This window comes from Melospiza georgiana, chromosome 4 (genome assembly GCF_028018845.1).
Source record: "Melospiza georgiana isolate bMelGeo1 chromosome 4, bMelGeo1.pri, whole genome shotgun sequence".
Taxonomy (NCBI): Eukaryota; Metazoa; Chordata; class Aves; order Passeriformes; family Passerellidae; genus Melospiza; species Melospiza georgiana.
In genome coordinates, this window is record NC_080433.1 from 21400676 (window position 1) to 21428424 (window position 27749).

General features: G+C 42.9%; 1 protein-coding gene across 9 annotated transcripts in view; it reads right to left on the bottom strand.

Annotated features, from left to right (window-relative positions):
- The window catches only part of PPFIBP1 (PPFIA binding protein 1), a 102346-nt gene that overhangs the window by 14437 nt on the left and 60160 nt on the right, over positions 1-27749 (bottom strand). For 3 of the 9 annotated variants that reach the window (XM_058023707.1, XM_058023708.1, XM_058023706.1), the window contains 15 exons: positions 20535-20621; positions 19243-19356; positions 18570-18701; positions 14062-14154; positions 13485-13577; positions 11620-11734; positions 10359-10391; positions 9019-9080; positions 8171-8255; positions 6849-7003; positions 5793-5923; positions 4430-4483; positions 3760-3820; positions 2710-2739; positions 809-983 (listed from right to left, as the gene is read on the bottom strand). In XM_058023707.1, coding sequence (XP_057879690.1) covers positions 809-983; positions 2710-2739; positions 3760-3820; positions 4430-4483; positions 5793-5923; positions 6849-7003; positions 8171-8255; positions 9019-9080; positions 10359-10391; positions 11620-11734; positions 13485-13577; positions 14062-14154; positions 18570-18701; positions 19243-19356; positions 20535-20621 — 1420 coding nt within the window. Of the gene's footprint in view, positions 1-808; positions 984-2709; positions 2740-3759; positions 3821-4429; positions 4484-5792; positions 5924-6848; positions 7004-8170; positions 8256-9018; positions 9081-10358; positions 10392-11619; positions 11735-13484; positions 13578-14061; positions 14155-18569; positions 18702-19242; positions 19357-20534; positions 20622-25711; positions 26015-27749 lie in introns of those variants that run through there. The other 6 variants (XM_058023711.1, XM_058023709.1, XM_058023712.1 and 3 more) reach the window with 6 other exon arrangements.

The following is a 27749-nucleotide window of genomic DNA, read 5'->3' on the forward strand; positions in this document are numbered from 1 at the left end:
CTTGTTTTGAACAAAAATTTAAAATTCTCTTGGAGTAAGTAACAAAGCAGAAGCTATCCTATCCCCCTTCAGGCTTCTGAAATAGAGAGCTAAATTCCTGAATCTCGTGCAAGAGAAAAACAAAAACCTCAGATGTCTGGCAGTAGATCTGATGCAGGGATTCACTGGATGCTTCAACTGGATCACTGGAAAGACTGCTAGAGCAGTAAATGAAAGCAGAATTCCAACAACTGGCAACAGCGACTTCTGCATTAAGCAGAACATTTTGTTTATTTCTTTGTCATATGCAAATGTCACCAAATGACAATACCAAAATAACCCCCCCACCAACACTACAGGTAAAAAATCAACGTGAGCTTGAATGACTTGCCAATCCTGTTCCTGTTGTCACCACCTCTTTTGCAAGGCTGCTTAAGTACAAAAAAACAAAAAAGAGAAAGACTGAGTGCTGCTGTCCTATTTCTGTATATCTGAAAACCTTGTGAAAGATAAACCAAGGATGGACTCAGGGGAAAAAAAGCCCACAAATCCCATGTGTGAGCTACTTCCAGACAGCTTTCATACAGCAGCAAACCCCTACAAGGTCCCAGGGGACATACCACAAGCAGAGTCTGGACCACATCAAATATTTCTAGACATCAGTGATTTTCTTTTCTTGCTGTTTGATATTTTCAAACATTCTACTATCAGAAGTGCCACTAAGTCACAGTGAGACTAAGGCTGGCTTTCCTGCTTCTTAAGGCAGTTACAGCTGTTGTTCAGATGTTTCAAAATGCACAGAATCTGAATGCAGAGGCAGGGTACCTACCCAGATTGGGGGCACTTGCAGTCCTCTTGTTATTTTTTATCTTGAAGAAGCCCCGGCCAAAGGAAGATCTGGCTTTGCGGGTGCCAAAACTGTCCTCGTCACCGGTGCCACCGTGAGAAGGAGACTTGGGAGGGAGGGTTGCAAAGTTATTGCCTTCCACAGGAGGTTTAACCTGCTTGAATTAGGGAAATAAAGAGTCAATATAAGGGAATTGCAGAAGGCCTTTTGAGAGCCTGCAAAGTGACTGCTGGCAGGTAATCTGGGAGGTCCTTCTCACTGTCACTCCAAGAATACAGAATGTAAAATCCATAATGAAAAACATAAGCAAGATCTTCCTTTGAATGTGTTGTCCTGGTTTGGGCTGGGATGGAGTTAACTTTTTCTTAGTTCAATGCTGTGTATGGGTTCAGTGCTGTGTTTTGGATTCAGCAGAGAGTAATGTGAATAACACTGGGGTGTTTGGGTTGTGGCTGAGCCCTGAGTCAAGCACTTTCCATTTTCCCATGCTCTGTCAGCAAGGAAGTGCACAAGAAGCTGGGATGCAGCATGTCCAGAATAGCTGACCTGAACTACCAAAGGAATGGTCCACACCACAGAATTCCATGCCCAGTATATTAATTGGGGGGGGGAGGGGGGGGAGTTAATGGGAAGGGGAGCCAATCAAATTTTGGAGATGGGCTGGATATTGGCCAGTGGGGGATGAGCAACAGTATTGTGGTGCATCATTTGTCTCCTTTGGATTTTCTCTCTCTCTTCCTCTCCCTTATTTTTTTTTTTTTACCTTGCTTCAATTATTAAACTGTTTGTATCTCAACCCCTAAGCTCTATCTTTTTTTTGTTGATTCTCCTCCCCATCCCTCTGGGGCAGGGAGGGGGACCAGCTGTGGGGTCCTTTGCTGTCAGCTGGGATTAAACCCTGACATATGTTCAGGATTACTATCACTACCTGCTAAGAATAAATTGTGTTCTTTAAGATGCTCCTCAGTTTCTGTAAGCTGACTTAAAAGTATAGAAAAGATTAAAATAGAGTCCTGCAAGGCCTTGAACTTCTCCAGCTTTCCAGGGTCTCTGTCTCCCCCACTGGCAGCTGTAGGGCAGTAAGAGGGAAGCAGAGAGACAACAGCCCACAGTACTTTGGTTCTCTGCCAAGTGTCAGAGAGCTCTTTCTGTCTGTCACTGCTCTGCAATTTCTTAATTAATGGATTAATTGACCATGTCCACTGCCAAAGCAAAGAGGAAATTTCAGATCAAGCAAGGAGTATAAATGCCAAGAGAGATCTCAGACACTCCAGCTAGCCAATTTAAAGCAGTGCCTTAACCTTGCCAGCTGTTTCATTGTCTCTTTGAAAGAAGGAAGCAAAACCATCCACAGCCCAAATACAATCCTTAGGCTTTTGCTGAATCAACACGGCATTCATCCTGCGAGTGGTGTCTGAAGTCTGTCACCTCTGCTCAGGCGTTCCTAGAGGTAAGAACTGCAAGATATGGCCTTAAGGTACCACAGGGTGACTGTTCTGCAATGACAGGCTTTTCAGAAACACACTTGCTACTCGCAGAAAACAACTGAGAATCCCAAAGGTTTTTAAAGATGCACTAATCAAAGATAATTACATAGTCAGTAAAATGCTTAATGGTTAGCTTTGCTGATTATTTAGTGGGGGAAAAATTAGCTTAGCTGGTAACTTTATGCTCAACCAGACTGGAGGACAATCCCTGTGTGAGGAGGCAAGGAGGTGCTGAGCTCTGAGCAGTGCCACTGATGGTGACAGCCACCAGCGACTCCTCCCTGTCCTGTCTGCAGGGCTTCCATTCCCCTCTGGAACTGTGTGTGGCAATTCCACACCTCCCAGCCTGCCAGCACCTCCTCCAAGGACACACATCACCACACACACACACATTACCTCTGCTGGCTTCTGGGCACAGTCTCTGTCCTGTTTGGGAAAGATTAAGGCATTAAAAAAGTCATGGTTTATAGCTAGTAGTCAATTCATTATGATTACCCCCAGTTAAGTTCTGACAGAAATACCCTTCCCTGACTGCTCCTTTTCCCCAAAATAAATCTCTTCAGAGCTGTATTTCACACAGATTAAGCCTTGCTTGCTTTGAGGTCAGTGAGCTGACATGGAAATAGAGTGGCTTTGGTTCACTTTGTGAAGGATTAGCTGTGCACATGATTAGTGACACACAGAATATTAAGGCACTCACGGGCAGAGCTGCCTGAGGGGACCCAGAGCAGGAACCAGACAGGGTAGAAGCCAAGTAGATAAAACATCCACAGCCTCTACTCCTGTCTGTCCAAACAAACAAAAACCAAAGAGCCCCAACCCATGAACTCCAGCTCTTATCAGATTCTGGTGACATTTTCAGTCCTGTCAGCCTCCCCCCCTACACTGCAAGGCACAGGAGGTATCAGGGAATTCAGGAGCTTCCTGGAGTTCAGGCTGTCACAAAAGAGTACCTGAATTGCACTGATCTGATGGAATTGCTAGAGATTAGCTGCTTTTGGTCCCTTCCACAGAAACCTAAACTGAAGTTATCCCCAGAGATCCAACAGCTCAATATTTTGTTTCTGCCTACCTAAAACATACAGTCAACCCAGACTGTATTTTACAGTGCATTAATTACATGACCTGACAAAATTATTCACCTTAAATACAGGTAGGAAGCGGTGGTGGGAGCTATTTTTTTCTTGTCTTAAATCAGAAAGGCATATCCAGGTAAAAGCCTCTTACAAAGAGGGGAAAAAAAGCACCTGTGTTTTCAAGGACAGCTTTTCTTCTTTAATAGAATATGGAAGATATCACATGTGTGTGACCACTGCCAACACAAGCCACTAGGAGCCCTGCTCTGACTCAAAATTTCTCAGAAGGCAACACAACACCCAGAGGGTCACAAGAGAGATGTCACACCTTTGTGCAAGGAGATGGGAGGAAGTAAGAGACCAAACCTACCACATCAGATGCCTCCTTCCTCAAACTGCTCAGACTGCTGGACTTCTGCAGTGTGGAAATTCTGAAACAATAACATAAAAACAAAGCTCAGTTATTAGAATTAAACTTGCTAAGATAAATCAGCTTTAAAGACAGCATTATAATATATGATGAGATATACTAAACCAAATGATATTTTGAATTAAGATGCAGTAATCAGTGCAGTAAATTCAGTAATCAGAGCCCATGCAATTTAATGAGATATTGTAAGAACTTCCACACTGGAATAACTGCTGCTTTAGGGAATATGGATATGTGGCAGAAATGAAAATTATTTTCTCATTGTAGTCAGCTGATCACCTTCCTCCCACTACCAAAAGAAAAAAATCAAATAATGTGTGCATGTACTGTGGAGAACTATAAATTTCAAAGTATATTGATAGTCTACCACTGAATTAGAGATGCTCCACAGTATAACAGAAGGTACCATGTGCCCAGATAAAGCACTGGAAAATAATGATCATGAAGACATGGGACATAAGCAGAAATCTACCACCACCAAATATCATCTCAGCTAAAATTAACTGACCCATTTACATATGTGTGTAAAATAAGGGGGTGCTTTGTGGGGGTTCAAGTTGACCATCACATTTAAATATGTCCCCTGGACAGATTTGATTATGGCACTTACACTGGACTATCACACAGATGAGTTTCAGGGGAGGAACCTGTTGATCTTCCTTCACTGTAAAGCAAAAAAGATATGAAAAAACTCTGAGACAGAAACCCTATGATCTCAGCGTGCCCTAATTCTGTTTTCACTTCAACTCTCATGGTACTAACACATGGCAGATTTTCCCCGCTATGGTTGGAAGTCTTGTAAAAGACAAAGGACAAAGGTGAGCTCAAGAGCCTGAGGAAAGACAACTCTCACTGTAAGATGATGACAATACTGAACTATTCACAGCCTCAGTAAATGCAGAGGGTCCAGCAGGGTCTGCAGCAGCACAAGGAGTGGAGGTCACCATCCCCTGCTCACCACCCACAGCAGGGGGCACTTTGCTGCAGTTCAGTGCTTGTTTTGGATTTTGCCAAGAGGAGACACAGGTGAAATCCCTGCTGGTGACGGCTTGAGCTGCATGAGGAACATGCACAGCACAAACTGAGCAAAGCTGGGCTTCTGGAGAGGATCCTTTCCTCAACTGGAACTGGAAAAATCACACATCAAATTGAGCTTGCACTGATGCTTCACATTGAGATTGATGATTGTTTCAAGTCAACAACATCTCCTTGCCTCTGGATTCTTAATGTTTGATACTTCTTAAGATAAAGCCAGGGATTTGGACCCAGAAGAAAAAAACCCAAGCACAGTCTTTGTTGAGCTGCGAGTTCTTTTCTGTACTCCCTGCAGTGCCAGTGCAGATCTGCAGGGATTGGGTTTCCTCCCAGGACAAGGAGGGTGCAGGATCAGAAATGCTGATGGAAGGTGACAGCCACTCTTCACCCAGCAGCTGCCACTGGTTCCAAGCACGGGGACCCCTGGGTGCCACAGCTCAGCCACAGCCCCAGGCTGCAGCCACACACCCCTGGGGTCTCCTCCCCTCCTCAGGTTAGAGCTGGAAGCCCTTTTGTTCTGGCAGTGCCTTACAACATCTTTAGCAGCTGTGGAAAATGTCTGAGCGCAAATCACAGATCACAAATCTGGGTTGTCAGAGCCAGCCAGACTTCCATGATGCAAACATAGACAAAAATAATGATTCTGTGGCCTTCATACATTAGATCAGCTTCCCTCTCCTTCTGTTCATTCCTTGTGAAGCAGCTGGTACAGACCATGAGTGCTGCTACAACAGCAACCAAACCAGCCCTTGCTTACTCAGGATTTAATCAATGCACTTCAGGAACATTAGCTTGGTTTGCTGCAGCTAGCCAAGGGACTCCTAGCCTTGTTTACCTGGCTAATGACTTGATAATTCAGTGACTGACAGATTATTGCTCTCCTTAAATGTCACAGAATATTGGATTTACAATTGAAAAATACACGGATCCCATAATACCTCATTTCACTTGCAGGATCTGGCCTAGGGTGGGTTTTCAGTCTCTCTGCAACAGTTTCTGAGCCCTTGGATGCTGATGAAAAGGAAGGGATTGAAATCTGTAAAATGCTGGTGTGGATCTGTAAGGAATTCTGAAAAAAAGGAAGAACATGTGTTACAATCTTCTGAGCTGAAATTAAGCAATCATAAATGAAAAAGAGTAACAGATAAACCATGAAGAAAAGGATCTGAAATAAGGTTTCAAAAGTGATTTTTTTTCCTTATTCTAATATAATTATTTACTCCTTGAAAGATGGCACTGCAGATAAAACATGAATCATTGCACGGCTAAGCTACAGCACAGACAAAAATCTCACAAGTCTCCCAAGGCTGTCTGCTAAATCTGTCTCTACCAACGATACCATGAAGGGTAGTCCACTTTTCAGATTTAATCCTGTCCTTAGACACTCAGAGAATACAAAAAAGCTGCTAAACATTTAATTTAATTTCATTTTCTTCATAGTGTGTTCTTGCTGCTTAAATAAGTCAAGACCCTGCTCTGACTCAGAGTTTAGAGAAGAGAGCTATAGTTTTTGTACTGGAAAATCTGATTGTAAAAAATCAGAGATTGAACCACAACCTACATATCATTTAATGGATGCAATTATGATTGGATCCTCTTAAATATGACAAGATATATTTAGTAAGTCCCAACATATTTACTTCAGGTTTGTGCCAAAGTAAATGTAGCTCCTAAAACAGCTACATTTGATAAGAAAAATAATTTCTATGACTAATAGAAAAAGTCATTCAGATCTGTTCTCATGATAAATACAGCTATTTCTGTCTCCTGATTCCATTTGAGGATTAAGAAAAATAACTTTAATTGAAATTCCTCAGCAGCTTTCACAAGAAAACTACTTTCCCCAAAAGCATGAGACATTAAAAAAACTGTGAAACCCAGAAAAATCTTTTTGGAAATTTGAGTTTTTTCATCTGCAAGAGGAATCCAGCACAAGCAGTGTTTTCAAGGAACGATGGTATTAAATAAAGCAAAAACACCCAAAACCAACCTACCTCTTCATGAATGTTCACATTGAACTCATCATGGATTGGAGATGCTGTTACTGGGGTTGGGGATGGGCTTTTCTCTGGGTCAGTCAGACTTGGTGTGTCCAATAAACCCACAGATACAGATCCTGAATTCAAGTCTTCACTTTCAGTTTCCTTGCCTGAAGGGAGAGAACATGGAAACTTGTTGGTTTTATCACCCTTGCTCCCACACAAGCTGCAGCCAGCGTGCTCAGTTATGGGCCAAAACTGGAAGGATTTCATTGCTGGGGTTTTTTAGGTTTTAGAAAGGGAGCCACAGCCAAGTGTCACTTCTCAATTCAACCAACACAGAAGGGTTGGAACAGAGGGAGGTCAAAAAGCCCAGCAAACACCCTCAGGGCATTTAGTGGCATCAGTTTCAATAAGCTGAATAAACTGGAGTACTTCATTCCTGAATGCTCTGGAATTTTGTTCCAAATATTTTGTTTCCCTTATTTACTAAGGAAAAGTAAGAAGGTCCAGTCTCCCTGAAACTTCAGATGTCTCTGTGGTATCTTCAAGGTGCCCTGAGGAAAAAGGCAGCCCACTGCTCAGAGTCTATCACCAGCCTGGAAGTGACCACATCAGGTCTGCAGCCTGCCACAAACTGAGTACGTCTCATTTAGGCAGTGCTGAAGCCCACACCAGTGTTGGCATCCTCTGCTCCTTCCACCCTGGATGCTCCTGAACTGCCTCAGTGCTACCAAAAGGCTTGGACTGGTTGTGAAAGACAACCAATATTTTCTAAAAGGTGAGCAGAAATCCAGTGTTTGTTGCCAAAGACCCGAGGGAAGCACAAACCAAAGTCTGTTCACAGCAAAAACCTCTCTTGCCCATTTGCCACTGCCTGAAATCTCTGTCCATGCTCCATGAAGTGACCATGGAGCAGAGCTCCAAGAGAATCAAGGTCTATTCTAACACCCTCCTGTACCTGAAGGCACAGCACTGCAAGAAAGGGCAATACTTATTTAAAAATTGCTCCCCTCCAACACTCAGCATGGTGTGAACCCAACACAACAAAAACACATATTTTGCTTCCTCACTCTTGTTGGGCTGCTGACAATTTTCACCCTCTGAAGGGGTTTGGAAACTCCCACCAGGCTTAGAATGTATGGACATTCTACATGTTGTAATACAGATATAGCTTCTGCTTCAGTCACACAGTTAGGCTCACCATCACAACACACCTGGAGTTTAAATGACAGCAGAGTTGTGTGGTTTGTTTTTTTTGTTGTTGTTTTTTTGTTTGTTTGTTTTTGTTTGGGTTTTTTGGTTTTTTTGTTGTTGTTGTTTTGGTTGTACAATACCTTTTTTACCTTGAGCCAGTATCACCATATCTTGGACTTTCTTGTACCTATTCAGAGATTGCCGAAGCTCTTCTATCTTCCGATCCTAAAACAAAAGGAAGTTGTGACTGTGCTTCCTCCCCCAGAAATAAGAAGTACAAATACTAGATCCTTTAGTTAAACTGGCTGTGAGACTAAAAGAAATGGGAAGTGTGGATGGGACAGGACTCAGAATGCTGAGAGGCTTTGAAATATCAAAAGCTGTATTTAGCAAAAGCTATCATCTGGTTAATCACCAGAACTGTCCCAGCCTTGAAAGTGGATTTCAGCTCTCTTATTAAGTCAAAGGTAGAGCATAATAAATTTGCCATGTACAAAGGATTTAGAGCTTTGGTGATCAAAAGAAAACATCCTACAAAATGCACATGCATATGAAAGCATAAAAACCATGTATGAAAATAATTCATACTTCACAGAAAAGCCCTTTTGGAAATGCAACCTGTGATCTGGCACTTGTATGGAGATCTTTATATTTGCAGAACACAGTGCAAATTAACCACACTGAACTCAACAGTGTAAGGACTCTGAACAGATCCTGTGCACAGGCACAGAGCTCATAAATGCTCATAGCCCCTGAAAGGCTCTGCAGTGCTTCTGACTGCAGAAAATCATCGACTTGTACAAATCTGATTTTTCTGACTGCAGTAAATCATTGATTCTTACAAATCTGATTTTTCTGACTGCAGAAAACCATTGATTCTTACAAATCTGGTTTTTAGTTGAATTGTGAAAAGCTCACACGTGAAGGTTTTCTTAGAGATTTAAATCAACCTGATGAATGATTACTGAAAAAATAATGACTTTGCTACCTTCTCTTCATTTGCTGCCATTAGAGATTCTACCGCCTTCTTCATTTTCTGTACCTCTATATCTAAAAACACAATACAGTTCTCCAAGTCAATTTAAATAAGACAGTGTAAGGAAGTAAGAAAAACAAAAAATCTAGAAGCAACTCAGTAATATCTGAAAGTAGACTGACATAGTTACAGACAAAACATAAGCCACTTAAATTCTTCTTTAGATGCACACACAAAGAAGGAAGCTATTTTTCTTCAAAACCTCTGCTGTGACATTCTTATCAAGGAAATGATGAAGTCCAGGAAATTTCCTTCCTCCCCCACCCCTCTCCAAGCCTTACAAGAATGGAAAACTCAAGTGTAAAACTACTGCTTGACTTTCACTATGTCCATCTTTAAAATAACCAAATACCTGCAAAACAAGAAGTTCAAAATACACAAGGTACAGCATTTGGAATGCAATAAAACACATCCTCAGTACAACAGTCAATGACCACCCCAACCAGCATGTCTCAAATCCACTCAGCAAAGGCAGGGGATGAATGGATGTGATGAAGGAAGCACCGTGCAGTGATGCTCAGCCCTAATCCAGCATGGATGGAGCAATGAGGAGGGCACAGTGGAATGACAAAGTGTTTGCTGTGATGAGCAGTCATGCTGGAATATTACATGGCAGTTCAGGCCTGGGAAAGGTTCCTAACACAGACAACAGTGCTTCATCTATAATCCTTATTTACTAAGAAGTGTAAATACATGGGAACATGTTCTGGAGGTGTTATCTCCATTTTTTCCTAAAGATTTACCTTGCATGAATGAGGTATAAGTCAAATTTCACTTCAAATCTAGGCAGGTAGCCAAACTCACAGGCAAAAAAGCCCTGTTTCAACTTCCTAAAAATTCATGGAAAGCAAACAGAGCAGGAAAAACCATTCTCCTCCTTAATGAAATACAAGAAGAAAACAGGCAGCCTGGCTGGCTTTCTAGATGAAAGACATTTAGATACATTGGGCTAAACCAGCACCTGATCCAGTTTCAGTGATTTTCCCTCAGTTATGCTGGCTGAAAATCTGCTCTGCTGGATTGCAACTGCATTTCACTGAGAGGCAATTGCTTTGTGAGCCCTCCTGAGACCCAATCTTCCTTTATCTGTAAGCTTTTCTTCAGAAAACTTTGTGTTTCAAGTGTGATGCACTCGCCCTTGTTCTCCAGTTTTACTGTAAGTGTAACTAAGGGTTATAGATGATGCAACCTAACAATGTTTGTTAAAGCAGTTTTGCAAACACATGCAGAAAGCTATTCTGAAAAGCACTTCTGGAATGCAAATGCTCATGGAAAGACACCAGGAACCTTACTTTTATCTTTGAGCTTCTTTTTACAATTTTCATCTGTGTGGGTAAAACCCATTGGATTGGAAATTAGCATGAAGGTTATGACATGAAGTAACATTCAAGACATTATTGATACTTTATGAGTCAACTCTTCCTCCCTTCATTCAGCTAATGATGCAGATAATTTGTTATCTGGAAACAGCATTTCTTAATATCAGTCCAAGGCAGATAAAACATGTTTCATCACAGCAAAAGATCTTCTGCTGAGCTACACTGAAAACCATAAAGCTGAGGACCAGAGGGTAATGAGAGTTCAAGTAGTTCCCCAGGGAAAAAAAGCCCTATATAAGTAGTCATGAATGCAATGAAGTCAGACCCTGTTCACATATAAATGTTCTTTTAAAAAAAAAAATGGAATCACAGTTCATTGTGATCACTTTTAGTGATCTTAGGCAGTGGTTTTGAAAACACCATTTCATGAAATAAAATGTGACAATCTACACACAGCATATTCCTCCTCAGGTCAGGGGAAGAGACTAAGCTCTTGTGCATTTCTTTTTCTAAAAAACATACTTTAAAGGCACAATTTTATTTTAAAATCAGCAACAACTACCAGTGAGATATATTTAGAATTGAAATTGCATCAGGTCAAACAAGTCTGTGGAAAATTTTTGTGATGTGTTAATTAAAAATTTCTGGTTTTAAATAAGATAAATCCTCAATCTAAGATTCACACATATAAATACTAATAGTTTATTCTTTACAAGCCAATAAAAAAATTATCCAGCACATAAAATTTTTGTGCTTGTTCAAGCCTAATTACAGTTTAGACTTAATGAGCACACAAATCCAGAATCAATCCTTGATTTCACCTACTTACAGCTAGGTCCACATCATACTTTGGTCTGCAGTATGGCTTTTCCCCTTCCTTACCAAGGAGTTTCCTTTTCAACACAATGGTTTTGGAGCATTTGTAGGAATTAGTTTAAAAATTTCTCACCCAGTAGAAACTGTATATTTTGAGGCTCCATGCAAGCCATGTAAGGAGCTAATTAGGGAATTTTTTGGTCTTGTTTAAATTTGTTTAAATTTGACCAAGACCTTGCTGTGACAGAAAGTTTAGCACTTGCATCATCAACACCCTCTAAATATGTTTCAAGAGGTAAACATCAAGTCAAAGTTCAGGAAAATTCAGGTTTTTATCACTTATTTCCTGTACAAGGAAACATGACCTCAGATGAAATCACTGAGGAGGACAATGCGACAGAGTCTCCCTTTTTCTTACCTCTGTCCAGTACTTCAATCCCTTCTCCTTTCAGCTTGGAAACCAATTTTTCATGCAACCTTTTCACCTCAGCTTCCTTCTGCTCCAGTTTGTCTTTCAGAGCTGACAGCTCATCCTGCAAGGACACAGAGCCACTCAGTGAGAGCTTCCACAGGCAGCTGAGATCTTTGCACAATCCCCTCCTAGGAAGCACACTGGACAGGTCTCAGCTGGTGGAAGTGACTGAGGGCCCCTGACATTTAACACTGCCTGAGGGTGCACCAAAGTGACTCTGAACATCCCAACACACTTGTGAGCCCACAACAGAGCAAATCAGGGGGTCTGTGCTCTGAAATTGTTGGTCTCGTGTATAATTGGAAAGAAACAAAAACCAAACACTTTTCTTATTTGTTTAACCTTGCAGAGATAGAAAAAATGCAGGTGAAAAGGCTGAATGCTAACATTTCCATACATTTTTTTGGTATTTATAGGGCATGTTGCATGTTCAAAGCTGAACAATTCCAAAATTGTGCTTATATCAGGCTGAGGACAGTTTCAGAAATCACCACTGATTTTATGGAAGAAAAATCAATCACAACACCAGCAAGCACATGGACACATACTGGAAAGCAGTTCAGACAAAAACATGGTACCTCTGCCACAGTTTGGGTTTGCTGATCAAGCATGAGGAAAGAAATCCTGGAGCTGAGATTCTTGGGAATGAGACAGATGGTGTTTGGGGGAGTTGGGGTGTATTAGAAAAATGCTGTCAGGTTTTAACTTAGATCTAACCATCTGCACTAGCAAGTGACTGGCACAGATCCATGCATTTAACTTTTTAAAATTTGAGTCAAATCCTACCCAGTTTAGTAACATGTTTCTTTGATGTCCGAGGATATCTTGTGCAACAGCATCATCAAGACAGGACCCTCACTGCAACTGTACCCAACACTGAAAATTTAATTTGTTCAGTTTGTAAACAAAGCAAAACAAGGCAAGACTCATCATTTTGGCACTTACAGCTTCTAAATGACATTTCAAATCCTTAATGGAATAAACCAAACTAGAATACTGTGGCTTAGGTATTTTCCTGAGCTACTCTCAGATGATCTGTTGGAAATACATAGTGATGTTTGCAACCCAAACTATGGTCCAGCTACAGAATTTCCTGAAACTGGTTCCTGTTTGCTCTAAAGCATCATTAAAAAAAAAAATAGATCAATCTTAACACTGTTGAGAAATCAAAGCTTTTTCCACAACAGTGGCTGGGGAATAACTTCAATTTTCCAGTGCTCCAAGTTGGCACTGATTATGATGGGATTTCTGCCAGTGTAGGATCCATGCTATTCCAAAACAAGATCATTTCTTGGTCACTTGAGAAGCTGCTGTTATATTCACAGGCAACTAGAGCTGCATGTGGTTGTCAATGTGCATTTCTTTTCCTGAATTAGAAGTATGATATGCAAATTTACATGTGGGAGAGGGGACAGTATAAAAGAATCACTATTTCCTAGATAGTTTTCATGAATACATTTTCTCTAAAAGGGTGATAAAAAGTTCTGTTTGAATAATGGATATATATAAACTACCGAGACGAGGCAATCTTCCCTTGGAAGGGGGTGTGATTTTAACCCAAGACTAATGCCATTATGTGTAACCTAGGCAAGGTTCAGAGCAGGAAAATCCTCTCCCCTGCAATTTAAAGCTGTTTACAAGGAATACCTACATAAAGAGCTTTCCACATCTAAGGAGGAAGGGCACACTGCATATCAACACGCAGGAATTAATGAAGAACAGGGCATGATAGCACAATGCAGGACAGACCAGTAAAGGGTGGAACATGAAGGATTCAAAACAGGCCCAGCATTCCCCAGAAACTACCACACCTTTAGCATCTGGCTTTTTTGCTCCATCCGCTGCTTTTCATACTGCATCTGACCCACTTTGATTTTCATGCTAGAAAGTTTGGCCATTAAAGACTGGTAACAGAGACAGAGGAGTGAGAGGAAACTAAAGGTAGAAAAGAGACAAGGCTAAATGGCAAAGAGAAGTTAGACACTTAAGAGAAACAGGCTGCTAGAAGTACTTAGGTGAATGTTTTGCTTCAGAAGTGGTTTGTTTTTAGTACATTTAGGAGAAAATAAATGCTGTTTTTAACCTGTGGCATACACCTTACATACTGCAACTGGTATTTCTTGACACACATGCAAAACAAAGGTCTAAACAGGTAATAAATTTATTGTTAACAGCATGGTATGTTACCCTTCATAAAAAACAATGCTCAAACTGAAAACCACAGCATGACATTTAGGAATAGCCACTGCTGCTAAGCGAGAACCATGAAACACCAGGACCTGAGAGTGCTCAGGATTTTGTAGGGTGCAGGCAAGGATTAGGGAAAAGAGTGAATTCCTAAAGCCTGATTTACACCTCTCTCTCCCTCTTCCTCTCAGCCTCACTTACTTTGGTTGTTTTCAGCTTTTTCTCATACTGGAGTCGTTCATTGTCCATTTCTCCCACCCTCAACCGCAATTCGTTTATTTCCTGGATCAAATCCTGAGTGGAGGGAAAAAGACAACCAGAAACAACAAAGAACTTCAGTAAACAAAACAGAAGAATAGCTGACTGTAACAAGAAAAGCAGGCATAAAAGGAACTCAGTACACAAAAGCACACCACCCAAGTCAAGCAACTCAGAGCTCCCAAACTATCCAGGGACTGAGTTTCTCAGTTTCTGTGTTACTGCACTGAATGTAAGAGGGCAGAGGACAAAGGGAGACACAAATTGAAGTTGTGTTCCCTGTGCTGAGGGCCAGGAAAGGCCTCCTGCTTCTCTGTTCAGCTGCCTGGAGCCCAGTACTAAGGATGGGCAATGGAAAACAGCGGCAGACATCCTTCAACATGCAGCAGGCACATCTTCCCCTCTGCGGTCCCTCCTGCCCCCGGCTCACCAGCCATCACCTGCTTTTTCAAAATATGAAGTGATTACACTGTAAAAATCCGTGTTTCCAACATTTCAAAGAACCCTCTCACTGAGGGCTGAACAGAGGAGCCATCACAGGTTTCTACAAGCAAAAGCACCTGTGTTTAAGCATCAACGGCACCACTACATCTGGGCTTTCCAAATTCAGCCTGGCTTGGAAGAAACTCGGAGCCATCACAAACTCACATCTGAGCTCTTTAGGAGACCAGCTCGACCTCCTGGCCATCCTGATGGATCCTGCCAGGTTTGGGGGTCAGACCTGAGTGCCCCCAGCCCCCTTGGTCAAACAAACCCTGAGTGTGACTGCTCCACCAAGCCTCCTCATCCTCTAGGTCAGAGAATGGTTTGGGCTGGGAGGGGCATTAAAAATCATCTCAGTCCAATCCCCTGCCATGGGCAGGGACAGCTTCCACTATCCCAGACTGCTCAGAGCCCTGTCCAACGTGGCCTTAAACACTGCCAGGGATGAGGCAGCCACAGCTTCTGTGAAGAACTTGTGCCAGGACCTCAGCACCCTCAAATAAGGAATTTTTCTGGTCCTTATGTTTGCTTTCCTTCCTACATCTGAGGCAAACCCTATCCATGAGAAGCAATGCTGTACATTGAGCTAACAGCTCTAAGCACAATTTCTCAGAGCTAATACTATAATTAACAGAGATTTATATTTATAAATTAACAAGCCAGCAGCTGACATTTAGAGGGTATTCATGGGTCCCAGATAACACCTGCCTTTCAGCCCCACATGACACTTCCTAAGCTTACAAGCCTCTGGTTATTATTTTGTGTTTAATGAACCTGATGCTAAGACAGCAGCATCTGTATTTCTTCAGAAAGATCCAAGTTCAGTTCTCAGAACTACAAGGAAAGTGAAAATAGTGAGCATTAAAATGCTTTTAGTAATTACTACTTTTAATCTGTAACTTTCTAATTCAGGTACACCTGAAATTCCTCAACAATTGATTTGTTTGGGGCTTTTCTCTCCTGCAGCATGATCCAATGTTTAAATATGCTGTGTGGAACTCACTGCTGAGGCTGTTCTCCACATATTTGTCAATTGAACTACAAGACTTAAAAATACTCAGTGTGACACAGAAAACAGAACAATCTGGCAACCAGATTGGAGGTGATGGTGGATAAATCACAAAGAATTCCCTGTGAGTGAGCCAGTTTCAGCCTCTGGCTGCTGCTTCAAAGGCCCAGTCTGGCTATGGACTCCTTCCCAAATAAACTCCCCTGCAGGGTATTTTCTTACATAAACTCAGCCCAACTCAGACCACCCGTGTTCCTCAAGGAAAATAATGCTGGTGTCTGCTGAGAAAGTGGAAATACTGGAATAATTCAAAGAACAGAACAATTATGAATCTCTATTAAGTACACAATTAGCTTTGAAAAAGCTGGGTGTTTGTGAACATCTAGACAGCAAATCCTAGAGCACAAAGACCTAGTGAGGCATCTGTTTAGACAAAGAATGGAGAATATGAGTAACCAACCAAGCTGGAATGGGAAGTTGCAATGACAGACATAAGTAACAAATGGATAATATGAAGGATTTAATCAGAATGGTAATTTTGTAGGAGACAGTAGCTGCACAAGTTGTCAGACATCAAATTTTCTCTTTTCCCTAAATAAAACCAGAAGCAATATTCACAGTTTTGCTTTCCTAGTCTGGATATGAATCTTTTTCCATTTCAATCACTCCACATAAATGCCATAATGTATTTTAGGGTCAAATATTTTAAATATTCATTTAAATACTCATCTCTTCTAAAATTATTTATAAACAGCAATATAATTAGATCAACACTGAATAAAATACTGCATACTTCTGAATAAGTACTGCCTCCAAAATATCTCTTAAGAGATTTTGTAAGGGCTGAGATACTCCAACTAATTAGACATTCATATTTTCACTGAACCAAATGGAAATTAAGACATAATATCCCTTCCAGCATTTAAGTCTAAGTGTTTTTACAGCTATAAAGTGTTGAAATAAAGAAGAAACAATATAATAATATATATCACACTAAATGACATCATTCTGGATTTCAAATGGAGGGAGAAATGTTTTACTAATAGTTCATTTTTTCTGGCATAAATATGCTTGATATAAATCCATATAGTCCCTAATTACAGTAACTACTATTTAAATAAAATTTAGGTTATTTTTATCAAAGGCATTTAGTGTATTTCAAAGAGGAAGGTCGTCATAGAAGATAAGCCTCTTGCACAGAGATTACAGACTTGCAGTTTTTGGTGTACTCCCTGCACTGGAACCATTTTTCTGGGAACCTGTAGCTCCATGTCCTCCTTCTTGGTATGCTGAGCTGTGCTATGAAGTTATGGAGAGACTGCACTTCAGGAGGGAAACAAAGAAAGAGGGAGTCCAGGACAACTCTACACTATTCAGTGAAAATAAGGGTAGAAATAGAGGAAGCAAATCACTCCATGTTTGTTAACAGTTCTGGAAAGCAGAAGAAACCACAGGGTGCTTGCAAATGAAGATACAACAGAACCCAGGTCAGAAAGCAGGTGCTCCCTGCGGTCATCTGGACCAAACCTTGCCTCCCCACAGCCATTTACTGCTGGTGCCAGCTTGTTTATCCTTCATTTGGGCTGCTTAGAGTAAGTGTCAGCCCACAGAGAGTTATTTGCTGTGTGCTGTAATTCATGATAGAGCTGAGCTCTGTGTGGGCAGAGTCCCAGGAGAGCTGTGAGAGCAGCCAGCTCTTACACACACCTCCCACGGGTGCAGGAGACCTTCAGTGATTCCCTCCACCCTTCCCCCTGCCAATTTCTCATGCACAGAGCTTGTCTGCTCTACAAAATCAGCTGCTTTGAAGGCAGTGCTGTGAACCTGTCACATAACACCTGTTACCAGCTAGAGGCAAAGGTAACAGGAAGCAACAGGAATCCATCCCAGAGCTTGGCAGTGCCCAAGGAGATGTGCTGCACTGCAGGAATGAACACTGCTGTAACTACCTAAAGAATCACTTCCAAACCTGAAAGTGATACAAGTCATTAGTTTTCAACCTGTAGCTTTTTTTGGGTCTGCAGATTACTTCAGACAGGCACAAAGAGCAATCCAAAAGCAAGACTGACTTTTGTTTTTGTGCTTGCAATACAATGAGGAATGGTGCTTCACTGGAAACCGAGCAGTGGGGAAACCACTGGCAGACGAAAAAGGCAATTTTGTGTCCTGTCGTGACAATATGGCTCTTTCCTTCTAGAAACAAATGACACCTGGAACATCCACAATCATAACAAACACCTGACATTTCAGCTCATTTATGAATCCAGAACTGGAAATTTTGTTCTGTTTAATAGATAGGCTCTGAGGTATTTCTGATATGGGCTCTATCATCCTGGCAGGCCAGCTTAGCTGATACTTGCTGGGTTTGCCCATCTGCTTTGAGCCTTTCTGGCTTGCAACATGAGCAAGGTTCAGCCACACAGACCTGCAGCACAGAGTGAAATGCCTCAGGAGAGCACTGCCAGGGATGGCAGCTCCACCTGGCTCTGTTCCCCCAGCCTCTGGTCCTGGGCTCCCATAAGGCTGGGGTCTGAAGCCAGGCTTCCCAAGAGCCCCACAGCGAGTCAGCTCACTCTCTGTTAGCAACCCCAAAAAGTTCTACTCCTGTGCAGTGTCCCTGCTTGCCTCAGACATACCTTACTCAGAAGGTGACAGTTTTATGTGGGTCAGGAGAGTGTAGTATGTTCATGACTTTATTAAAATCTAACCCAAATCCACCCCTCCTGAGACCTGAAAGCCAGAATCAAAAACTGCCTTTGGAAATCTTTCTTTGTAAAACCAGAATTTAACAAAGAGAACACTTTTTACTTTAAAAGGAACATGTTGTAACCTTAAAGATGAGTTCCCCTTCTTGCCTGACAAAAAAAAAAAAAAAAAAAAAAAAAAGATCCTAGAAAATGTTCAGGTAAGGTGAAGGCACACACAGCCTTCACAGTTTATCCTGTTGGGGTTTACTCACCTCTGTGTCTCTGAATCTGTCCTCATAGTCCAATCTATCCTTCTCTACAGATGTAAGCTTTAATTTCAGAGTGGAAATCTCTGCCATAAGATCCAGCTTCTGAGTTTCAAGGGTTGTTCTGCTTAAAAGCTCCTGATTCAAGATAAAGAGGAAGAGAATGGAATTATTTACCCAAGGGGAAGAAATCAGTAATTTATTTTGACAGCTAAAGGTCTCCATGGGGAATAGCATCACCCTCATCCTTGCACTATGTGAAGCCCTGAGACACAGCTATTATCCATCTGACAGATTCCAGGCACCTAGGATGCATCTGGGATCACAGGGGCACTATCATGGGCTGGCTGCAGGACAAGAAAAAAGCCTGTCTGTCATCACAGTCAGTCTGGGCAGCAAGGAGCTGTGAGGGGAATCCACTCATCCTGCCAGAGGCTTTAATCTAAGGCTCTTGGAAGTTTAGTGGGGAAGGACTCAAAGGAGAGCACAACTGGATTCCTGCAGCATAAAGCAGCACTGACATTACTAAGTGCAAAGACTTTAAAGCCAGTATGGCAGAAAATGATCCCTTAGTGGAGACATCAAGGGTTCCAACACCTTGAAGGGCACTGCTCTCACCAAAGCTTGTTAAGACAGAAGGAAGACAAGGCAGCAGGACAGACATGGAGCTGTGAAATACCTGCTGCAGCATCTCCTCTGTGGCATTCAGCTTCTCCCTGTGCTCCTCCAGGCAGAACTCCAGATCCCGGATCTTCTCTCCTTGGGCCTCCACCTGGTCTGTAAGCACACTTACCTGGAGAGCACGACAAAAGGGATGCATGTTTCACCTGGCACCTGGGCCATATGTGTCAGCTGAAGAACTGCAGGTGAGCAACACTGCTGGTTGGGCCAAAGATTAACTGGGGTCATGCAGGGAGGAGGAGGAGCAGAGCTCTGCAGTGGACACACCACTTGGCAAAGAAAACAGGAGAGGAGGGAAGGCTCTCCCCTCACGCTTACTAGAATTTCAGCCAAAGTTCTGGCAGATGCATTGCAATTCTGCAACTCCCCTCCTTATTGGAGGTTTTCACAAGGGGTGGCTGCTGCATTTTACTGCCAATAATTATGCCTTTGCTGTGACAATACAATAACTCAACCCATTAGCTCCTACCTTAACCACCACATAAACCTCACTACTTATAATTTATTCTCCTTCCCAAGTGATTGCACACAGTGTACCATAACAAGCACTTTCCTCTTTTCAGAACAATAAAAGCAGAGAAGGTTAAAACACACAGCCAGAGGCTGGAGAAGACCAAGACAACATTTTTAAGACAGCAGACAGATTCTCATTTTGCCTTTTCTGAATGAATTTTTTCATTTTCAACAGGCTCCTCCTGCAGTACTGCTGGGAAGGAGGGTGAGCTCAGTGCTGTCACTGCCCCTGGGTCCCCATCAGGGGATGCCACCTGTGCAGTCCAAGGGGTGCCAGGCTCTCCTGGCTCCAACAGCCAGAGGAAGCCAGCAGTCAGAGCAGCCAGGGCTGACCCCATCCAGCCCAGCAGCAGGTGAGCAGGAGCACCAAGGAACTGCTTGTCTCCTTCTGCTGGCTGGCAGCAGAAGTCCTGCAGCTTTTGTTACCTTTCCTAAGGACAAGACAACTGTCTCCTGATGCAGACACCATGTGAATGGCCCTGGGAAATGGTGATCTTAAGGATACACATGGATATAAGTAGGTGGCTGCTCTGCAGACCTGCTCTGCTAACCAAATTCAAAGAGAACAGATACACAGACAGAAGGACCTTCAGGTTTTTCCTGCAATCTAAATTCACACCTTTCTCTAATCTGGGTTAATTCTCACATACCAGCAAGTCTTCTGAACACTGTCTAAGACATCACAACTCCAAATAAATTCTCAGAGGTTTTATCACATACTTTCAGACAGTCTCATGAATGAAAGAGCAGAAAAAAATTATTTGGGTGAGAACTCACTTGCAGAACAAGAGATTCCTTATCATTTTCCAGACGAGCCAGCCTTTCTTGATAAACATCTCCATTCCCAGATATGTGTCCATTAGTCTGGAAAAGACAACAAATACTGTATAGTCAGCTATTGTGCCACAGTAGCATCCAACGATATCAAAACACTTATTGAGAGCATTTTGAGTCTGCACAGTTTAAGAACATGTTTGAAATATTCTCCCGCCCCCTAAGAGTTACAAATCAAATAAACTGTCAACAAAGGACACATGACCACCATTCAGGAGAGAATTTTTCAGGGACTTAAAGATGAGAAAGGAAGAACCTTCTAGTGACCCAGTTCTGCAAAATTCACTTACTGTGCATTCAGCATTTTGCTAACAAAACTTGGACTCATTGCTACACAACGCTAAGCCATACTTGCAAAGAGACAAATACCCCGAGACATTCAGCAAGTGAAAAAAGCCAAACATACAATCTACAAAATGTGTATTATGCTTCTTGCAAGTCATACACACAGTCAGAGACATCCTTTTACATCAGGCACATTCTACTGGGTATGGGTGAACGTCTGCACTCTAAACACATCTCTTTGTAAAGCTGCCTGAGGCTAGAGAGAAACAAGAATACATGTTAATGCTATCAGAGAGTTCAGAGGAATCAGCAACTTTCTCCATAATAACTTCAATACTCTTGAGCAGTGGGAAGGATTTTGTTCTATCCATATTCAAAGCTGTCTCAAAGCACTTCACGATCCAGGCCACAATCAGATCTCAGCTCAGAAAAGGCAGCCTTGTTCCCATCACGGAATAAAGTGCTTAGAGGAGTCTGAGAAGCTGCTCTGAAATCCAAGGTGCTCAGCAGAGACACCCAACAATGTTGAGGGGCCCTGGTTTCCTCCTGAACGTGTGATGAAAAGCCATTGTGTGATCGATCCCTGTGCTCCCGTGAGCCTGCAGCACAACCCTGCCTTGAGAGGCCACCGCCACTCAGGAGCTCCAAGCCTCCAGCTCCTGCTTTGAATCTCCCCTGATTACAGATGATACCTCAGGAAACCTCCTGGCTAAAACTCCTTTTCTAAATTACATGTCTGGCCTTGGGCGGTGGTAGAAAGTGCCTTGCTTGAGCCTGAAACAATAGAACTCCCTCCAGCATCACTTAAAGATCTGACATAAAGCAAACAGGAGAAGGTAAAAGTGTCTGACCTCACCTCAGTGCTCTCGAGAAATCAGGCTGTGTCCTGGCAAGTCTTAAATCACTGAGCAGTACTAAAAGTGTCTCACAAGCATGAAATTTCACTTGGTAACCATAAAATCTCCCCTGAAATTTTCTCTAGCAGACTAAGAAAGGATGCTCTCTAGTAATTTGTACCAGTACCTCATCACAATGATCTAACTTATGACCCTGAATCTGAATTATTTAGCAGCACAATACCCACCTGACTACCCAGACACTAAACCCCAGGGCAAAATTCCTCTAAATTTCTGAGTTTGCCATATCTTACCCCGATCTCTACCAGAATTTAGCTCATGCCATTCAAGATCAGTGAGATCTTCCATTTTGTAACACTAATTTAGGTGAAAGAATTCAAAATGAAATAAACCTTTTAGCTGTTCCACCAGTAGATTATGCTTTGGATTTTGTGACCTGAGTTGTTTGTGAAAACAGAACTGAGGGTTTTGTCTACTTTTGCTGCTCTGCAGCTCCCCTGTCCTTTAAGAGCTCCGGTACATCTCAAGCACTTACTCAGCCTGTATAAGAACAGCATCTGTATTTTGTAATACACAACACATTTATCAGTCCAGTGCACGTGTCTGATGTGGGAGAGTGGTATCCATCCCTCTCTACAGGCAGCAGAGCTGCAAAGACACTTCTCCATGCTGCTGGGGCTAACATGGAATTCCTTGCCAAAGCACAGATTTGACTCCCTGCCTCCCAACCACCACATCAACACCTGACCCTCCTGATAGCTCCAGTCAGCATAACCAGGCACAAATGAACTAAAACCAGAGACTGCAGGAAGAAAATGGGGGGAGGGAGGTCTTGGTTTCACAGCACGATTAAAACGTCTGTGAAAACCAACGAGGTGTGAAAGCAGAACGTTAGTCATTGTGCACAGCATCTTGCCAAGACACCTTTGTTGTTAAACTCCACTCACATTTCTCAGGAAAAATCCGTTTGGCTCAGCACACCAGCCTTGGCTTTAAAGCAGGAGTGTTGGGAGAGGGAGAGCTCAGGCTGCAGCTGCACCCTGCCATTAGAGAGAGGTGATGGGAACCACAAACAGGACAAGTGAAAAGGCTCTTCTCCCACAAAATACAAATTAGTGCTAATAGAATCACAGACTCCTTAGGGCTGGAAAATACCTCTAAAATCATCAAGCCCAGCCATCAACCCAGCACCACCACCATGCTCACCACTAAACCATGTTCTCAAATGCCATATCCACACATTTTTTAAACCCCTCCAGGGAGGGTGATTCCGCCACATCCCTGGACAGTCTGTTCCAATTTTTAATAACTCCTTCAGGAAAGAAACTTTTCATAATATCTGACCTAATCCCACCCTGGCACAACTCGAGGCCATTTCCTCTCATCCCATCACTTAGGGCAGTTCATCTATTCTTTGGGAGAAACCTTGCAGAGATGTCTTGGTTTTGCAAGCTGAGTGTAAAGATCTCTTTTCTGGGTATTGCCAGTATTATTTTCTAAAATCTATATAAAACCAGACCTCCTGTAGCACACCAAACCCATAAAATTCTGTGTACAACACAAGAATTGTTTGCTTTTTGCCTGAAGGGTTGTAACTTCTACATAATACCTGTGACTGATTCTTCATTTGAAGTGTGAAAAGGCAAGAAAGCCCCTAGCTTTGGTTTCAGTGGAGAAAACAATGATAGCTGGAGAATGGATGATAGAGAAAGACCATGGTAGCTATTTCCAAGAGCAGCAGCCTGGGCACTGCTTACAGTGGTGCACAGGCCCAGGACCTGCACGCACTGGACACACAACTCCTTCACTTTCACACCTTCAAGAGGCTCTTTTCATCAGTAACTCCTTGTTCTGGATTGTCTTCACAGGTAAAAAGCAGATTCCTGTCATGATACTCTTCCCAGAGAAATAAGGAAGGAAGAGGGGAGATGAAACATCTGAGAAGAACAGAGCAATAATGGTAGTGAGCAGGACTGAAGAGAAATTGAGCAGGAATATGCTCAAACACTGGATTTAGGAAAGTAGCGCACCAGGAGATGGGGTGGAGGGAGCCCCAGTGGGAAAGAATGGGCTGCAGAGAGGTCTGAAAAATGCCAGGAGACCTGGTGTGTGCAACACCTGGGTGAGCAACACTCAGTGTGTCCCTCAGGAGCATTTTTCCACCAGGGAATCTGCATCCTCCCCTACAACTGAGCCCAGCACTCACCCTGCAGAGCAACAGCTCCTCTTTGGAGGGGGAAGAAAAGAAATAAAACAGTAAGAGAAGCAAAAAAGAAAAGCAAATATTTGACTGAACAGCAACTGCAAGCATATTTAGGGCACTTGGTAGTTCTGGATCAAATTGGTATCATAAAGGATTAACATACTTTACTGCTGTGTAAGAAAGGCTTTCCATTTCCCAAAGAAGGCTCTTTTCATCAGTAACTTAAAATCTATCTTCGGTTAAGATTTTGTTTGTGTTTTCAATGTTAGTGATTAACTGCAAAACACTATATGGGAAGAGAATGCAGATTTACCAATGCTGATTTTAATCCTAAAAACAAAAGAACAGTTGTCACAATGCCACTGAGGCTTCACAGAAGTCTGAGGTCAAGCATTTACTTAAAATGCCTTTTAAGATCAGACTCAGTGCACTTATAAACTCTACTAGATCAATCCACTGCTAATCTGTTAAACACGTGTGTAAAGCTTTGTCTGTAATCATCTAAGTGTAAAAAATCCATGCTGCTCTGGAGGGAATTATTCCTGTAGCAAGTAGAAGCATCACCAAACTTTCACAGCTTGCCTGGCTTCAGTCTTTAATCCCTTTTCCCTGGAACTGAGTTAGAATTCCAAACCACAGGAACGTTTCTAGTGGCTGCTGGTTTAAAGCTAATAATAAAAAAATAAATTAAAAAAATCCATTTCCTCTCAGTTGCTGAATTCTCCTTTCAAAAATAAACCTCATTTTTAGCTTACCGCAGCTGATACCCTCATTTTCCTTCATTTTCTCTTCTGCTTTGGAGATGAAATAAGCAGCACAAATCACACTGCTCTTGCTGTATGTGCAGTTTGGCTTGCATAGAAGGAGCTGCAACTCCACAGCATCATTTCCCTGCACAGCAGATTGCACTGACTGTTTTGACCACCACAGTCAAGTCAACAGTTGGGCAAGTGAGCCCTTCCCAGCACCTCTTTCCTGACCATCTGGAGTTAAATTAGAGCTCATCAACATGCTTACGTGGTTCAGATCATTACAATACACATTACCTATGCTCAGTTAAACAAAGCTGCTGCTGTTCTGCTTGTTCCCTCAGCTCTAGAGCCCCTTGCAAGAGGATTCCTCCAGCCTCAGCTACCTCAGCATCAATTGGTGTGCCTTGGGCAGATCCTCCTGGTTTCCCAAGCCAAGTACCCACTACCTGTGGTACAGACCTGTGACAGCTTTACTCTCTGTCGGCATCAATCCCATCCCAAATTCATACTGGTCACACTGTCTGAGCTGGTGTGTAACCAGTTCATGTGGGAGCCCAGCTCTGCCCTCCCAAACCAGCCTCTCCTGCATTTCCCGCTTCCCTGCTCTGACTATTTGCAGCCTTTTCCACATACCTCAGCAGCAGAGTACTGCAAACCTTGTCCTAAACTTTGCAGGTTACTTCCTCCCCAGAGAGTAAGAAGGGGAAAAATAAAAACAACCACACACCCACTCAAAGCCCCCCACATGATATTTTTAAAAAATAAAAGTAGAATTCTGAAAGAAAAGCAGCTGCTCACAGCCCTTCACTCTGAGGCATTTACCTGAAACATTTTGTAAGCATAAATAACACGCTGCTGAGCAGGGAAGCTGCAACCTTTCCACAATATTCCGTCTCCTCAGGAGCAGCCCAGCTGGTGCCTGGAGCAGGAGAAGTATGAGAGGCTCATTCCCAGCGCTGCCCAGCTATGGCTTGTCACTGGGAGAATCACAGGAGCCAGCAGCACACGCAGAGATCTCCTTACCTTATTTAGCCAGACGCAGTGCCCGTGAATGTCCCAGCTATACTCCATGCTGGTCATGACTGCTTCCATGCATTCACGGACGCCAGAAGCCGAGGCCGAGGGCTCGGGGCTCCTCGGAGCCGGGGTTAAGTCACAGCGGGTCCCCTTGCCCAGCCGAGGATGGAGGCGAGCGGAGGGGAGACGTGGGAAGCAGCAGCAGCAGCAGCGCTCCTCAGGCGGAGCGGAGCGAGCAGCTCTGGGGAATTAACACATCAAAGCCCGGCACGAAACTCCTCCAGCCCGGCACACACGGGAGGGGGATGCAGGCAGGGAGGTGCGGAGCAGCACAAACCCGAGCCAAGGACAGCCCCGCGCAGGTGGCACCGGCCACCTCCAGCCTGGCTCTTGTCACCAGCGCAGCTCCCTCCTCCGGACCCTCCCGGCAAGCATCCGACCCAAGAGCACAGGGGAAAAGAGCAATTCCCACCCCTTCACCTGAGCACAAAGTAAACAGGAGGGGCTTTCCTAGTAACTGTAAAAGCTGCAGGAACACATGCCATTCATTCACGTGTAGACGCCAAGAAAAAATGGAAGAAGTTGACTCAGCCGTGCCAGGTCTCACAAGTGGCTTGCCCCAAGTTTATGTCATACTTCAGAGTGATGTAAAAAGCAGCAATAACAACCAAGCTCTGTCCTCGGGTTCAGGTTTCAACTGACCCACTACCAGCAGCAGCATGACAAATTCTTAGTATTTTTGACCACAGAGTCCAGCTCTGAGAGTCCTGTGACTATCTCAGAAACCAGTTTTATAATGAAACGTCTGCAACAACTATTGATAGAGAAAAATCTCAAAACTATGCATGCTGAATAACTTAGGAGATATCAGGAGATCAAAGGACAAGCAGAAGCTGTGCTTTTTAAGCCAAACTGATTCATTTTGAATGGGAAATGGTGATTTTTGATGGGTTGTTCTAACTGCCAAAGAACTCATCCTCGATGCATGAAGATGTGACAGCAAGGCATATCATTAATGAGCCCATATTACCTCCCAGTGTTAAAAACACACCAATCTGGATGATCACCTTTAGCAAGAAGCAGGGTCCTGTGTTTCCAGAACCTTGGAGGTGAATCTCTCAGGGACAAAATGCATTGCCAGCAGGGAGTGGGGGTCCTGTGTTTCCAGAACCTTGGAGGTGAATCTCTCAGGGACAAAATGCATTGCCAACAGGGAGTGGATGATGACAGGCTGACATGCTATCACAAGACTCCTTTCATACTGCAGCTCGAGGAGAGATCCCAAACTGTTTGGTGGTAACACCCTGGTGCCACACATTAGCATAGGACCCTTTGATACACAAACTCAACACAAACAGAAGCTGAATCAAATGACTGCACTGCACACCCACACCAGGATAATCAAACAACAAACTTGGGTTTGAAGACAGGATTTATTTTTTCCCCATGAATAAGAGATGATTTCTGGCTAACCAAACTGCTTCTTCCACTTGGGAATCACTCTTGTCCAAATAGGTCAGCATATCTCTGCAAGATTACAAAGCTACATCTATCCAGCAAGGAAAATTCCTCTCTGAAAGCTAAAATCCCCTCATATTAACTCTCATTACTCCGAGCTACTCTCTGGAAGAACCAACTTAAAGGAAAAATGTCAAAATCTGAAGCTGGTCTGTGAGGCAGCAGCAAGACATTGGATTGCATGAGCCATGATGGATACCTCAGCTCAACCATCATCCTCAGATGAGCTGAAAGTGTTCTGTGGCTGGACTTTATGATGATCTTAAAGGTCATTTCCAACCTTAATGATTCTATATGATTCAAGAAACCTTTGGAGCCATAAAGTTTTGCTTGACCATAAAGTCAATTTCAGAAATTCACCTATGGACTGAAAATAATTATTAAAATATGCTGTATAATATTTAAATTCACAAAGTCACTTCCAAAGCTGCACTTGCTGTGGGTTTTAAAGAAAAAATATTATGTTAACCTGGCTCTTTCACTTCAGGGGCACATCCTTTAAAGAAGAGAAGGCACACACCAGGAC